The 15356-nt window shown below is 40.4% G+C and overlaps 1 protein-coding gene across 1 annotated transcript in view; it reads right to left on the bottom strand.

Moving 5' to 3' along the window:
* RANBP9 (RAN binding protein 9) overlaps window positions 1-4350 on the bottom strand; it is a 35739-nt gene extending 31389 nt beyond the window's left edge. Inside the window, exon 1 of the mRNA XM_026699547.2 lies at window positions 3325-4350. Within this exon, the coding sequence (XP_026555332.2) occupies window positions 3325-3799 (475 nt within the window). The 5' untranslated portion in view covers window positions 3800-4350. The remainder of the gene's footprint in view (window positions 1-3324) is intronic.
* Window positions 4351-15356: the final 11006 nt, after the last annotated feature.

Genomic DNA, 15356 nt, shown 5'->3' with positions numbered 1-15356 from the left:
AAGCAATAACAAATATGTTTAATTTGTATTTAAGCTATAAAAAGATGTTTAGCAACATGGCTATAATATTAGTTCAATATAAGTTAATGTTCAGCTGGGATGATTTTAATCAGGAGCAGTTGCATTTCAGCTATCTAAAAATTAGTACAGACATTTATAGAAAACAGTTTATGTGGTTCCCACATAATCTTATTGCTGTAGAATCACTATTTGAATAATCTACTTATAATTTAGTGGAACATTTATTATAGTTTTAAAATGCTACATTTATGTAACTAATAACAAAACAGTTAAATTTATTATTGAACTTATTCAAAATATTATTATATATCAAAATACAATGCCTTCCTCTGCTGAATAAGTTCATTTTCTAGTTTTAGTTATTACACAAGTTTTTTAGATATCTTTTTCCGCTATCTTTTAATATATGGTGTTTGAAACTACTAAATAATATAACTTATACAGCAAAACAACTATGTGCATGAAGAATTATTTTTTATATTTGAGACTGGAAAAGATGCACTTGCCAATTGTCTCTTTAGGATTTATACCTGTTTGAACTGAATTGATTTACATTTTATCTTTCTAAATAAACTTTTTCTAAGAAAAAATTCAAAAGGTATAGTCAAATCTTCAATATTCTTATATATATCCTCAAATAATTAAATCTGTTTGAATTACAGTAATTATTATGAATAATGAATTATGTAGTTTTCTATTTCTCTAATAGGTGAAATCAGCTCAATCCAAATTTTCTGAGCTGAAACTATTTTTGAACATTGCAGAAAAAGAAAAAAAACACTATTATACTTTTATACTAAGCCAACTACCTACTATACTACTTAATAAAATATCACACAAAAAGTATAATACAAAATAAAATAATGAATATGGGATAGTTGCAAATTATTCTTAAAAGTATATTTCCTGATTAACAATGCAAATCATAAGGAGCATATTAACTCAAAGCTCAAATCCGTAGGAAGTTAAGCACTTTTCAGACTTAACAGTACATAAATCATGGTTAACCCAACAAGTTTAGCCTCTACCTTCTCCCTTGCTATCAACTCAAAACCATCCATTTCTATTTTAGTTTAACTTCAGTTTAGCATCTCTCCCAAATCCTATAGTATGATTATGGTTAGTGAGCATAGATTCATAACACTCTCAAATTCTGAATATTTCTAATCATAACTAACATAAATAAAAGTTGATCTGGCCTTTGATGATATGAAAAGTGGCAATTAATAAAAATGGAAGCAATTACTTATAATCTTTCTCACAGGGATAAGAAGTGTGTAACTCAAGGACAGAACATCATTCTCATTTAGGTTAGTGATAGTTTAGTACTTTACCTTTATATCTGAATCATTAAATTATTATGTATTTCAAATAAAACACAACAGTACTACCATACAACATACAAAGGACTCATCCAAAGAAAAACTTGGCTTGGAAAACTCCAAACTTAAAAATATTATTTCACCATGTAGGAATTCAGCATCAAAACAAGAAAACTTCTTCCAGTGCTTAAAGAGACTGTCAGCATATCAGGACACTCTACCTCTTTTTCTGAAAGATGCATGCTGATATCTAAATATTGAGAATTTCATATTTGCTGTAAATCAGAAGCTATATATAATAGATTCTTATTTGTTTTCATTTTCCTGCATTCTAGGTGAAGTGCTCCTGTTTGTATGTATGTATGTATATATCTCAGCCATAACATACATACATATACATACACATACATACATACATATAACACACACACACACACACACACACACACACACTCTTACATATTTTTTTACAAAGCCTGTGCTTTGTAAGTTTAAAAGTTAAGTTTAGAACAATAGATGAATCTTTTTCTACAGTAACCAGTTGTCTCCTTTTTTCTCTTGCTTCATTTAAGTCTATCTTGCTTCCGATTCCATTTTAGATGAATAAGTATATGTGTGGAGCATGTGTACACATATAAATCTAAAATGCAGAAGGAAACATAAACTGTCCCAAATGATTTCAGCACAAGAGAAAATACAACTTCTTTTGTCCATCAGATTTTGCCTCTTAACTTCCTGATATTAACATCAGAAGAAGGAAGATAAACAGATAACAGAAACCAAATCTGAAGGAATTAATTTTTCATCAGCCAATATTGCAGCTAAAGTTCACTATCATGCCGGATGAATTTACAAAACAAAAGCTTTCTTTCTTCATTTTTACCCGTTTGAAAGATTTTACATTTATTCTTCCAACTTTTGCTGACCTTTACTCTCTTGCTAAACAAACACATTTCTTGCCCAAACCGGTTATTTTTAATTGGACACGTCACACTGACTGACTTGCTTTCTCCTCCCCTGACCCCAAGTTGTTATTCAACAAGAGAAATATTCACTTCTGAAGAAAATCACACTTTATACACTCCTACTCCCCACATCACCCACAAACAGAAAATAAAAGCTCATCCAAACCTCCCAATATTTGGAAGATGAAAAAAAAAATGAAGCTGAGAGGGAGTCTACTTGGCTTCCTAACTTTTTTTCTCAAGAGGATCCAATGAGATTTGTTTCCTGTTGTTCTATTTTTTAACATTTCTCCTCCTTCCCCCCACCCTCCAATCGATTGCTTCTAAAACGTTTCCTCCCGGGTTAAAAGAGAAGAAAACCAGGGATGTTTTTTTTTTTTAAAGAGATGAAGTATCAGGTTTAAAAACAGCTAATCCCAGGCCTAGTTCCCTTAAAATAACAGGCCCGATTGCTCTTAATCCGGTTGAGGGGAACGAAGTTACCGAAGGTGAAGGTAGATGGGGCAGAAAGGAAATCGAGAGAGAGAGAGAGAGAGAGCAGAACAAAAACAAAGCAAAGCAAAACAAAAGGCGTCAAAAACAGGGTTGGATTGTTAGAAGGGAGAAAGAATAATATGCCATTCGGCTTTTTGGGAAGTGGGCAGCGGGAGAGATTGTGGTGGCGTCAGTATTGTCTGCTGATGGTGGAAACAAAAAAATGATGCACGAAGAAGCGGGGTGTCGTCCATCGGCAGCGGCGGGTGCCAAGGGGGGCTGGGAGGGGGGGCGGCTTCCTGGCCGACCCGGGATGGGTGTTTTAGGGGTCGACCTGGAAATACTCGGGTTGGGGTTTCGCTCTCTAGACAGTGGAAGAAGTCGACAACCTCCGGCCTCTGCCATTCTGTCGACCATCCTGTCACACAACCTGCTGGGTTGCCTGCCTGGGTGTCTCTTTGCCGGAGGGAAGGCCGGAGAGCAAAGCGGGCTGGCCTCGGCCTTGTCCGTCGCCCCCTCACCTTTCTCCCCCCGCCCCTCACCTTTGTAGTGGACGCGCAGGTTGTTCTGAGAGAGGCCGATGTAGCTGAATTTGTCTTTCGGGCTCCAAGAGCGAGGGAGCGGCGTTTCCTGCTCGTCCACGGCCGGGTAGAGCCGCTTAAGGCGCCGTTTGAGCTCTTTCTCTTGCTCGTTGAGGGCTGGATCGCCGCAGTGAGGGAAAGGAGCCGGGGCGCTACTGCCGCTCCCGGCAGACATGGGCCCAGCCGAGGAGACAGCCGAGACTGTTGTTGCCGCTGCCGTCGTCGTCGCCGCCGCCGCCGGGGCCGCCACTACGGCGGGCGGAGGAGGAGGAGGCGGCGGGGCCGAAGTGGCCGGCGGTGGCGGCGGTGGCGGCGGAGGGTGAAGGAGGAGCGCGGCCGAGGCCGGCGAGGGAGTCGGGTTGCTCGGCGCCAGAGGAGCCGTCGCCGGCAGTTGTTGTTGCTGCTGCTGCTGCTGCTGCTGCTGCTGCCCGGACATGCCGGCCTTGGTCTCTCTGTCTCTTTCTCTCTCGAAGGAAACGAAGGTCTCTCAGAACGGGGCGTTTATGCGAATAGCCTCTCACACCGGAGTGACAGTCCGAGATGCTGAGAGCACGGGAGCCACACAACCGGAGGGGAGGGGGGGAGAGGCGGCGGCGGCGGCGACTAGGCTGTGGAAGCTCGCGCGACTACGAGAAAGCGATTGGAACCGACGAAGGTGATGACGAGCCGGGGCGCGCGGGCGCGCGCGGAGGTGTGTGTGTGTAAGCCCGTAAATGTTGTGCGTGAAGGCGCGCGCGAGGAGGCGGCCGAGTCGCCCGGCCTAGAGTTCGGGAGGCTTCGCGCGCGCACGCGCGCGTGTGACGCCAAAGGGAGAGGGAGAGCTCTGGCTTTTTGTCGCTTACTGCGCCGCGAGCCTTTCGGGCGGCGGCTGCCGCTGAAGCTGCTCGCCTCGCCGAGGGTTCCCTTGTACTCCTAAACTCCGCGGTGGCAGCAGTTGCCGCCGCCGCTTGCGAACGTGCTCCTCAATCAGCTGAGCGGCGTGGCAGAGCAGAGGGGAGGCGCTTGCCTGCCAGTGACACGGAGCGCGTGAGGGGACGGCGGCGAGGGTCCGCGCCGGTTACCCCGCTTGCGAAAGGGGCGGGAGAAAGGAACGAGAGTGGAAGTGGGCTGGCGGGCCTGGAGCTGCAGATGGGCCAGGCGGCAACCAGCAGAGCTTGGCCGGCTTCCTCGCCCCGCGGTGTCGCAAAACAGGAAAGGATGAGGGGCTGCGACTTAACTCTCACTCTCTCACTCTCTCTCTCTCACAAACTCTCACACAGTCTGTCTCACTTTCTCATTCTCTCTCTCTCTCTCACACACACACACACTGTCACTCTCTCCTTTCTCAACCATAACAGGAATGAATGAGGGATTTCCATCTCTCTCCTTGCTGCCGTTTAGCGACCATCTGGAGTTTTGCAGGCCAAACCCGGTAGCCCCTCCAGGCATGCCAAGACATTTTTAATTTTCTGCCCAGGGGTAGTGGCAATCAATTGTTGGATTTTTGTGGAAATGCCATTGGAATAAGTAAGGGTTACTTTGAGTAAAATTAAATATGTTGATCGGTGCCACTGCCAAATAGAAATCAGTTCATCTTAGCCTGCTGAGTTCAGTAAGTCTATTCCCAAATGGCTAGGATAGTAGTGAGCATGCATGGAATTAAAAACAAAGAAGAAAAATGCTGGTCCTGACTGCAGGCCTTTCTAGTATAAATTTTCACAGTAGCTGACTAGGTGACTTTGGGAAAGCCCAGAAAGAATTGGAGCTGGCACTTGGCCACTGAATCCACCCCTCTATTTTGTGAAGGAAACCAAGCTAAAACATTCCCAAGCTTTCCAGCTTCTGCTGGAAAACATTTAATGAAGAAAAGTCTCAATAATTGATTCATATCACATTTATCTTACTGTTAAGTAAAATTAAATGTAATATAAATTCATATCCATTTACACTGACAAATTGTACAAGGTATTTTTATGAGAAAAAGTACATGTACCTTAAAGCTGTCTTAAAATAATTACAGCAACAACATAAAAAGAATCTTACCACATACATTTATTTAATGAAAGATGGTACTTGGTTAATAATTCAGGAAAGTCAGATAACTAGTATTTTTAACACAATAGGTTAGAACAAAATGCAAAGGCACATGATATTGGATAATCTGGATTTAAATCTAACTGGATATGTGAAATCTAACTGGATATCCTTTATATCATGTTGAATTTGGCAGAATAAAAACCTAATACATAAGCCTTAAAATGATAGTGATATCCTCAAACATTTGCATTTAATTATTCATAAAACAGAGACAAGAAAATGGAGTCATATCAGCACCTGTTTTTGTCAATTAGCTAATATTTTACCATACAGGTAGTCCTCAACTTAGTTGGCTTAGTGATCATTCAGAGTTACAATGTGACGGCCATCTTTCTCAGATACCACCTCTGCAGCATCACATGATCAAAATTCAGATGCTTGGCAACTGGTACATATTTATGACCATTGCTGTGCCCAAGATCATGTGATCACTTTTTGTCACCTGACAAGCAAAGTCTGGGGAAGTCAGATTCTCTTAACTGGGTTACTAATTTATCAACTGCAGTGATTCACTTAACTGTGGCAAGAAAAATCATAAAATGAGGCAAAGCTCACTTAACAAATGTCTCACTTAAGAGAAATGTTGGGCTCAAGTGTGGTCCTAAATAGAGGACTACATGTATTTTGATAATAAAGAATATTGCCTATGGTTTAGGGATGCATCATATGCAAATATATCTGAGCCCCAGAAGGCTGACTTTCATGTGAATAATTTATGATAGTATTTCAGCAAATCAGTATTCTTGACTACCATCTGTATCTCAGGTCTCAAGCCTGTTTTAAAATGACCTTTCTCTGCAAGAGCAGTTTCTGTTCTAGCTGTTGCTTAGTCCACATTAAATTAGTTGGTTTAATCTCATTAGCAAAAGATTTTCAGGACTATTATTGAGATAATTTATTTAAAGTTTGGGAGGAATGCGATTTAGTTAATTATCTAGAGTTTAGTACAAAGCACTAATCTTTTGGGTGGCTTTTTTATAAATAGGTGGGTTCTATAATTTTAAAAACAAATGCAATCCCTTATTTAAAAGTAATAGAGAAACATGTTCTCCAGGTACTGCAAAATGATCCTGCTTTCTGCAGTTAAAAAATATAATCTACTTATAGTACTTAAATTCTTGTTTTTTTATTACATGAAATGAAGAAAAAGTTTTCACCCATGCAGACATACTGATTTTTAAATCATAGTCAATCTCACAGTTGCTGTATATTATAGAATTATTACTTTGTGGAATTTTGTCCTATATTAGTAAACTCTTGCATAGCCACGTGACTTTCTGAAAAGCCCTTTGTAGCTGCTAAGTCCTTATCTGAAGACTGGAATACCTTTAAGATATGAATATTTTTCTGTAGAATATAAAAATTACCATATTTTTAATGTTGATTTTCCAGTTGCATGGCAAATATAGATGTCTAATATCTTGTTATTTTATACTGATTTGAAAATTTACAGATCAAAGGTATGAAAAATCTAGAATTGTGGAATGTCTAAGACATCTAAGTTTAAATACTTTTTTTAACCAATAACTGTATGTGGCTTTGAATGGCATGCAAACAGTAAGGTTTGTTTTAAATTAAATTTAAATACAATTCTGACATTTTAATAATTTCCCTCTTCTATAAGATTAAAATTTATAATATGGCAGCAAGCTTTGAAGACTGTGTGTTGTACATCCCTATTTAAGAATTAAAAATAGTTTATAAACACAATTTCCCTTATCAGTAGCTGACTCTGCTGCCAGGAGCAATAAACTGTGTGGGACTGTGTGGATGAGGAATTCTAAATAGATTTTTTTGGCATCATGAGAATGTTTTTAACAATACATGTTGTGTAATGCTTGATTTTAATCTTAATTTAACATGCCTGGATTTGTGTTCAGGACCTAAAAAGTTATAAATGTTGTCTGCTTGTAGAAATGAGCTTTACCTATTAAAAATCCATAGAATAGGCAAGTCATCTAAAAATAGACTCCAAGATAATACTACACTTTACATGTAACATTCTCATTCTATATTTTTTATCTTTGATGTTTATAATTTAAATAGTTTTCTAGCATTTCTAATCTTGATGGCCACCCAGATATATAGAACTCCAGTTCCTTTCACCTTCTGCTGAACATTTTTGGATAGCACTATACTGGAAAAAATAATGGAGGATCTGCCTTAGTAGAGTGATGTAGGTTAACACACAGAACCTATTATTATCCTTTCACTGTACAAATACAATGCCAACTTTATAGAACATAAGGCAGGGGTGTCAAACTCCCGTTGTCATGTAACGTATCGGGATTTTCTTCCCCTTCGCTAAACTAGGCGGGGGTGGGGCCAGCACATGATGCATCCAGCCCATGGATGCATCATGTTTGACACCCCTGACATAAGGCAACAACATTGTTTATTTTCATTATTTTCTTTTGCCATTCCATTCATATTTTCAGTACATTTGGAGCTTGACTACCTTGTGACTAGACTTGGACCTCACAGTTACAAGTTGAAGCTTGTAATTATTTGTGCTACATCACCATGCTCCAATTTGATGACAGGCTATTTGAAGGCTTTCACAATTTAGTCCTGGACAGTAGAAATTACATGGAAAAACTAGAAAACTATTATCTTCAGTTTAGAATTCTTTCTCAGATCATAATGGATAGACTATCTTGCTTATCATACTAAACCATGGATTATTTAATCACAGCATGCAAAAGAAATCAAAGTCGAGTACTATCATAAATTGTGATTATAATCCAAATGGCTGGATTCAAACATGTTGAAATTCATGAGCTCAATATTGCAGCATTTTCTTTTACTACTGTAAACAGGAAAACTCTTTATCTTTAACAATAGACATGTTTACTGAATTAATGAGGCTTATTTATGTTACTCAAATCCAAGACACTGAACATCTTATATTTCCTTATTACAAAAAAGTTGCAGTTATAATTACAAAAAGTTTGACACACATAAGCAGCAAACAGATTAGAAACTCAGGATGGGGGATTATAGTTCCTAAAAGTTCCACCCAAAAGATTGTCTTGAAAAGCCAGGTTATAGCGGCGTTCCTAAAATATAACAGAATGGGTGCTAATTTGATTTTAGGAAGGGGACTGCCATTGAAAAGACTTAACTCTGGGATTTTGACGTTCCTTAAAGAAGAGACCTGTAGAGAGTCTCCCCTATCTAATACCGTGTTTCTCATATAATAAGGCTGGGTCTTATTTTTTTTTGAGCCCCGAAAAAATGGCTAGGCCGTCTTTTCGGGGGTGACTTAATTCCCCCACCTTGCATCCTTGGGCAGGCGGGCAGCGACGGCTTGGATGTTGACCTCTGCATTGGTGGGGCACTTTGTATCGGGAGACCTTCCGTGACCGTTGCTTTCCCTTCTCCCCGTGCTGCCGCGGCATTTAGAGCAATGCTGTGGTGTTTGGCGCAGCCACGCATTTGGCGCAGCCATGCAGGGCCGGCCAGGGGTCCTTCCTGCAAATGGAGCCCAGCAGAGACACTTGGCTTCAGGCACTCCTGTCGCCGCCTTCCCGGGCATCGTTCGAAGGCAAAGCCCGTTCTTTTAAAAACGACACCCTACTACCAGTACGACAAAGACTCCCCTGCCCGAGAGGGCAGTTCAACCCCATGTGGGGAGGTGAATCTCCCGGGACCACAGCGCAGGATCAGCCCACCCCGGGAGAAGCACCCAGCCGCCATCCCTGCCTGGCACCGGGCAGAGTGCGAAGAGCTTCGCCTGGGGCGCTCAGTGCAGCTGACAGGCGGGCCCTCCTGCCTGGCGGCAGAGCTCTGGCCAAAGCAGTGAGCGCCTCCCCACTGGACCCTCCATTGATCCCGCCAGGGCCGTGCCGGAGCTGGGGGGGGTTGGCAGAGCCAGGAAAGCGAGCCACTGGTGCGCACCCACCTGCCAAGCTAAAGAACCGGGCTGACTCGAGCTTGGCTTCCTTCCCAAGTCCCTCCAGCCCAACTTGGAAGGGGCCACTGGGAGAGGCCGCCCAAGGCAGTGATAGCGCCCACCCATCCGTGGACAGGGAGGCAAGGCGACAGCCCGCACCGTGTCCTCCGAGCTGAGCCCCGCCAAATCAGCGCCTCTGCCCGATGCAGCGTTTGGAGCTGCCAATGAGTTTGGAGATGCGCGGGGACAGGGACAGGATGGGTGAGGGGTGGAAAGGACGGGCGGCTTCGGGCTCTCTCCGCTGGACCTGCCGGCCAGGGAAGCAGCATCTGAAGCCGAGTGTCTCCACCAGGCTCCGGTTGCAGGGAGGAGCCCTGGCTGGCCGCGCCAAATGCCGCAGCGTTGCTCCAAACGCCATGGCAAGCCCTCCCGCCATTCCCCATTTCGCATGTTTTAATATAGGCCTTAATTTGGGGGGAGGGGCTTAATTTCATTTCATGCCAAGAAAACATGCTGGGACTTCCTATTGGGGAGGCCGTATTGTTGGAGAAACAGGATATTATTGGTTACACAGAAATCATTGAAAAAAAAAGTGACTTCAATGATATACAGCTCTTCAGCCACGTAGAGCTTTAAAGGTGACAACTGGTACCTTACTACACCAGTGTAAACTAATAGCCATGCAATGAAGCAGGCTGTTACTGTACTCTACATGGGGTAGTTTTCATGCTCTATCACTACTGGAGCCAGATACATTCAGGACCACTTGGAAGTTTAAAGTTGTCTCTAAGGGTAAAACCTCCTTAGTGAATTATACTAAAAGATCTCTAAGATATGAGTGATTGCTACAAGGTCAGGGATGTTCCAGGAATGGTTGTAATTGGCACAAGATAACTCTGCAAAAACCTCCTTATCAGCAGCTGCCACTTGTTCTATGAATCAAGAGGACTCTTAGATTACAACCCATTTCTGCAAGAAAGAGTGCAACCCCATAGAGAACTATAGGTTGAATATCCGTGAAGGCAGAACATTTCTGTATCCACAGCTTCTTTGTCTTGCTCAGATTAAGGCTGAGTTTGTTCTTCTACATCCCAACAGTCAGTAGGCACCAGGATACAACCTCTATTACATCTCCGGTTCAGCCTGGATCAAGATACACAACTGGATTTCATCTGCAAACTAATAATGTCTGACCCTCATATTAACAAATGTCTTATCCCTTGTGAAGTACTTATACCAAATACAAAGAAAAGAATGCCATTTTGATTTCCAGAGGGACAAAAGCAGGATATTAGAACATCAGATAAATAATGAAACTTAATATTCCACATTAAATATTTCTTTAAAACAAAGCATTGGTTTTGTCTCATTTAAACAAACAGTAAAAGTCCTTGCACTGAAGAACAGAATAACATCTCCAGAAAGGCTGTATTTAAGAAAACAAGTATTGTGAAGAGAGTTGTTTTCAGTATTCTATATAATCAGCAGGTCTTAGCCTTTCATTGCCCTAATTTGTTCAAGCAGTCTCTTACATTAGACTGTCAGCAATTACAACTTGGGATCAAAGGAATAAACAATTTCAAAATTGTTTTCTTATAGGTCTACTTTTGTAGATACCAATGAAACGAATTTATCTTTACATGCGGGTCTATATGTGCCAGGTAACAGTATGACAAGGTGCCAAGGTGCTGTCAACAGGATAAAGCAAATGCCATTAAAAACGGCACTGATGCATCTACAGACAAGACGAACTATTTCTAGATAACATTTTGTTACAGGTTAGTGCTGTTCTAAAATTGTATAGGCAATGGTATCCTGCCTGAATGGACAAGAGTGTCTTGTTAGGAAAAGAGTATTAATGAAAGTATTCCTGTAATGTAGATCAACAACAAAAGTAACCAACTCCACTTATTTTTAGATATACTTGGATCCCCTTTAAGAACGTTGCAGACATTTTCATTCATAGTTTCTAATGAAGAGATTTTTTTTCTTCATCTTATAAATTTCATGGACAGCAATGAAAGGATTACTTAATGCAATTGGATTATCTTAGAAAATTGTTTATGTTCTCAAGAGACGGCAATAAAAGGATATGTGCACACAGATCTGACTCATAACTAAAAAAGGGAAACGAATTCTGCAGACACTATTCTGAGATACGTTGTTCTGAAATGTTTTGCGCTAGTAACATACTTTCCTCTCTTTATTTTTGAGTTTTTAAATACTTAGCCTTCCTGCCACACAATTTTTCACAGTTGTCGAGAGCAGTTTATTGAAATAAGTGATTTGTCCAAATCCTAATTATCTCAATAAGCCTAGTTTAGATCGGAGTCTGGATCTTGTCCACAACTCAGGAATTATGTCGTAGAAGTGGAATATTTTCTTCCCCATTGTGTAATGTTCAACTAGCACTATTGTTAAAGATCTGTATTTCTATAAATACTGTATTCCTGTAAGTAACTAGTATGCAAGTAGTTGGTTTATGTATCACCTTTATCATCACTACCGGGCCATTCCCACCTAAACAAAACCAGAACAGCATTAGCACTTTCTAACTGCCATGCATTTTTAAAACAAAATAGAAGATGGAAAGACAATATAATTACATGATCGGCTGCTGATATCTGAGGATAATCTTACTTTTAGATTTCAACACAGTAAATAGTATGTTCTTATTGTCATATGCAGGTAGTTCTCGACTTAAAACCATTTGTTTAGTGACCATTTGAAGTTACAAAGTTACTGAAAAAAAGTGACTTATGACCGTTTTTCACAAAACTGTTGCAGCATCAAAACTTGGATGCTTGGCATGTATTTATGACAATGGCATTGTCCCAGAGTCATGGAATCACCATTTCCAAGCCAGCTTCCAACAAGCCAAGTAAATGGGGGAAGTCATATTTGCCAAATGACTACATGATTCACTTAACAACTGCAGTGATTTACTTAACAACGGTGGCAAAAAAGTCATGCTTGGCAATAGAAATTTTGGGCTGAGTTGTGGCCATAAATCGACTACCTGTAGTATAATGAGTTATGTAAAGCAATAAATAATCTGTATTTGCTTTCCTTTGCATGTAAAGAATGGTTATTTTGCTGCAGATCAAGCTGTGACTACACCTGAACTTAATAAGCCCATACGTGCTTAATATTTACCACTCTTGGATCTGACTTTGAAAATCTGTTTTGCTTTCCTAGCCAATTGGGTAATAAATGTGCATTTAAAACTCAGCTAACAGTTTTGCCTTTTACAATAAATGTGTTCTTGAGCCAAGTGACCTAATTCTTCCATGTCATCCCAAAAATTTCAGGGTTGGAAAATAAACTAGTGAGGCCATGGAAAGAGAAAAGCAATGCCAATTAACTTAATAAAAACATATTGTTCTGTTATTTGTTCCTTCCTTCCTTCCTTTTTTTTTTTTTTTTGAAAAGCCGACCCCTGATCAGTTTAACAGGGAAATCTTTTATTTCCCCCCAAAATTTTAAGAACTTACAATGCAAATTTTAAAAATATATAGTGGTTTTAAATTGTGTTAAGTATGTCCTGTTCTCATATATTGTTATATTTATTCAGCATTTTCTCTCATACCATCTACCTGCTATCTAATTGTAGCCCACTATGTTCAGACAATCATTCATTAAAATGTAAGCTATTTTGAACATAAGATTTTATTTTTATTTAGATCTAGTACAATGTGACAACTTTACTGAAATCTGGTTCTTGTCCCAAAAAGAGCTGCTCCTTTAGCCTCTAAATCAGAGGTGTCAAACTCATGTCATCCCACTGGCATCACGTGACGTATTGGGACTTTTTTCCCCTTCACGAAACTGGGCGGGGGCAGAGCCAGCCCGTGACACATCCGGCCCACGAGTTTGACACCCCTGCTCTAAATAATATGTGGCATGATGTGAATATGATGTAAAATAATTTGATAAGTTAGCTTCTGCAGTGCCACTACCCTATTAGTAGGAGACTGCTATCTAAGAACAAGAGTGCAGTCCTTTGTACATTTATCACAGAACAAGTCTCATGAATGATGTAATGATGGTATAATGGTGAAAGTATCACGCATGAAACTGGATGACCATGAATCTGCCTTAGGCACAAAGCCAGTCATGTGACCTGGGACTACTCACTTTCTTGCAGCCCTTGGAAGGAGGCAATAAAAAACCACTTCCGCCAAGAATGCAGTCTCTGAGAATTGGATACAATTGAATAGAAAAAAAGTATCATGAAAAGCACAAGTATGCTAACATGTATACTGCATAAATTAGTACTAATCAATTTCAGTTAGTACTAAAAATTAGTACTAATCAACTTCAGACTTGTAGGCTTGGTTTGCATCTAACACTACTTATATTGGCATTTTTCTGCTTTTGGCTTATAGTAATTTGCACGCCAAATCTGTATCTGTTAACCTGATCCCCATGATTTATTTAACAAACTATTATTTGTTTGGGATTTAACTTGTCAAAGGAGAAATGCCACAAAATATTTAGACTTTAGCTATGAAGTTTAGGGTTTTAAGTTGGTCTCAGCTTTTTTCCATGCAACCAGAATTTGTAAGATTAAAAAAGTACAATATAACCTCACAGAAAATTTAAGAAGTTAGCTGCAAAGAGATATTTCAATGTTATGGAAGTAATTTAAAACTTTAGGTGACCAATGAGGCAAATATATTAGATACTGATTTTGCAAAGCCTCAGACTATCACCTGTGTACGTTGAATTTAGATTTACTAGAATCTAAGCAGAAACTAGGATCGAACTTTGTAGAACTTCTTGCTATTTTCTGCAAGGGGTTAGGTGTTTTTTGCAAATTAAACTCTGGGCTTGAGCAATAGAGACTGCATTACCCAGACTTGGCATTTCCTGGTAGAAGTGTAAAGGTCATCCCATTGACATGATAAAATGCAGCAATATGAGGAATATTTATCCTGTTGTGTTGATGGTATACAAATGTAAGCAGGAAACCTTCTACAGTGAAGCAGAGGCACCAGTGTTCCAAGGTGGAACTCCATCTCCCTATTTTATCTGAAAATGCCCCTTCGACTATCATGTTATAAATTATTCAGAACATCTGTGGATAATCTATATAATTTCCTCATTTATATAATTCTTTGCCCTTGGAATACTTGGGACTCTTGGTATTTTTTTTGGCTGGGAAGCCACAGATTGTTCTTTGCATGCCAGTGAAGAAAAATTCTTGGGCTTGATTGTTCTGACCAAGGCTTCCTAACCATAACTACGCACATGCTTATTTTAAAAACAAGACTTATTTTATTGCAATGCTGGGAATTGTTTTCATTCCCAGCCAGAATTAATTTCAAACAGTCCCTCGAGATAAGCACTCACCTTTCTTTTCTGTGAAGTGCTGCCAATAACAGAAGTATCAAATGAACTAGGAAAAAAACCCAACCAAAATACAAAAAGCTTCAAGAAATGAATCTGAACCGGACTAACAACTTTGCTTCCTGCAAAGGTTTTGTCATCTTTGCCTGTCCTTTACACCTTATGGGAGGGGCAATCACCTCCCAGCCTTTCTCACGAGTCACCCCTTTTGTTTCAGCTGCTCTCACCTTCTAGCAGCTCTGTGCACACACATACTTGGAAGGCTCCCCTGGGTCCTCTGCCTCACTGCTGCCAGACTCCAAAGGCTCCAGAGGCAGCACCCCACTCCCAGATGGTCCTGGCCCCATCTCTGCATCGGACGCAGGGCCCTTGTCCGAGTCTTCTCCAGACTCCCGGACTGATCCCTGTTATTCCCCACTGTCCAATTCTGCTGCTGTCTGCACCGGCTGCCGGCGAACCACAACACTGATGACAAAGAGAACCCTTCCCCCCAATACTTAGTCTTTGTGTTCTATTGATTATGACAGGCTGTTGTGATAATAAAAAAAAAAGAGATCACCTTTTAAGTAACCAAAGCAGACCAGAGATGTATGACAAAGTTTCTTTACTGGCATGCAGAGAGCTATCTCTTCCATATACTGTAGGTCTTAATTGTTTCCCTCACTAATGA

Source organism: Pseudonaja textilis, chromosome 3 (assembly GCF_049901715.1).
Source record: "Pseudonaja textilis isolate UNSWEBS1 chromosome 3, rPseTex1.2, whole genome shotgun sequence".
Taxonomy (NCBI): Eukaryota; Metazoa; Chordata; class Lepidosauria; order Squamata; family Elapidae; genus Pseudonaja; species Pseudonaja textilis.
This window is presented reverse-complemented; position numbering and strand designations above follow the sequence as displayed.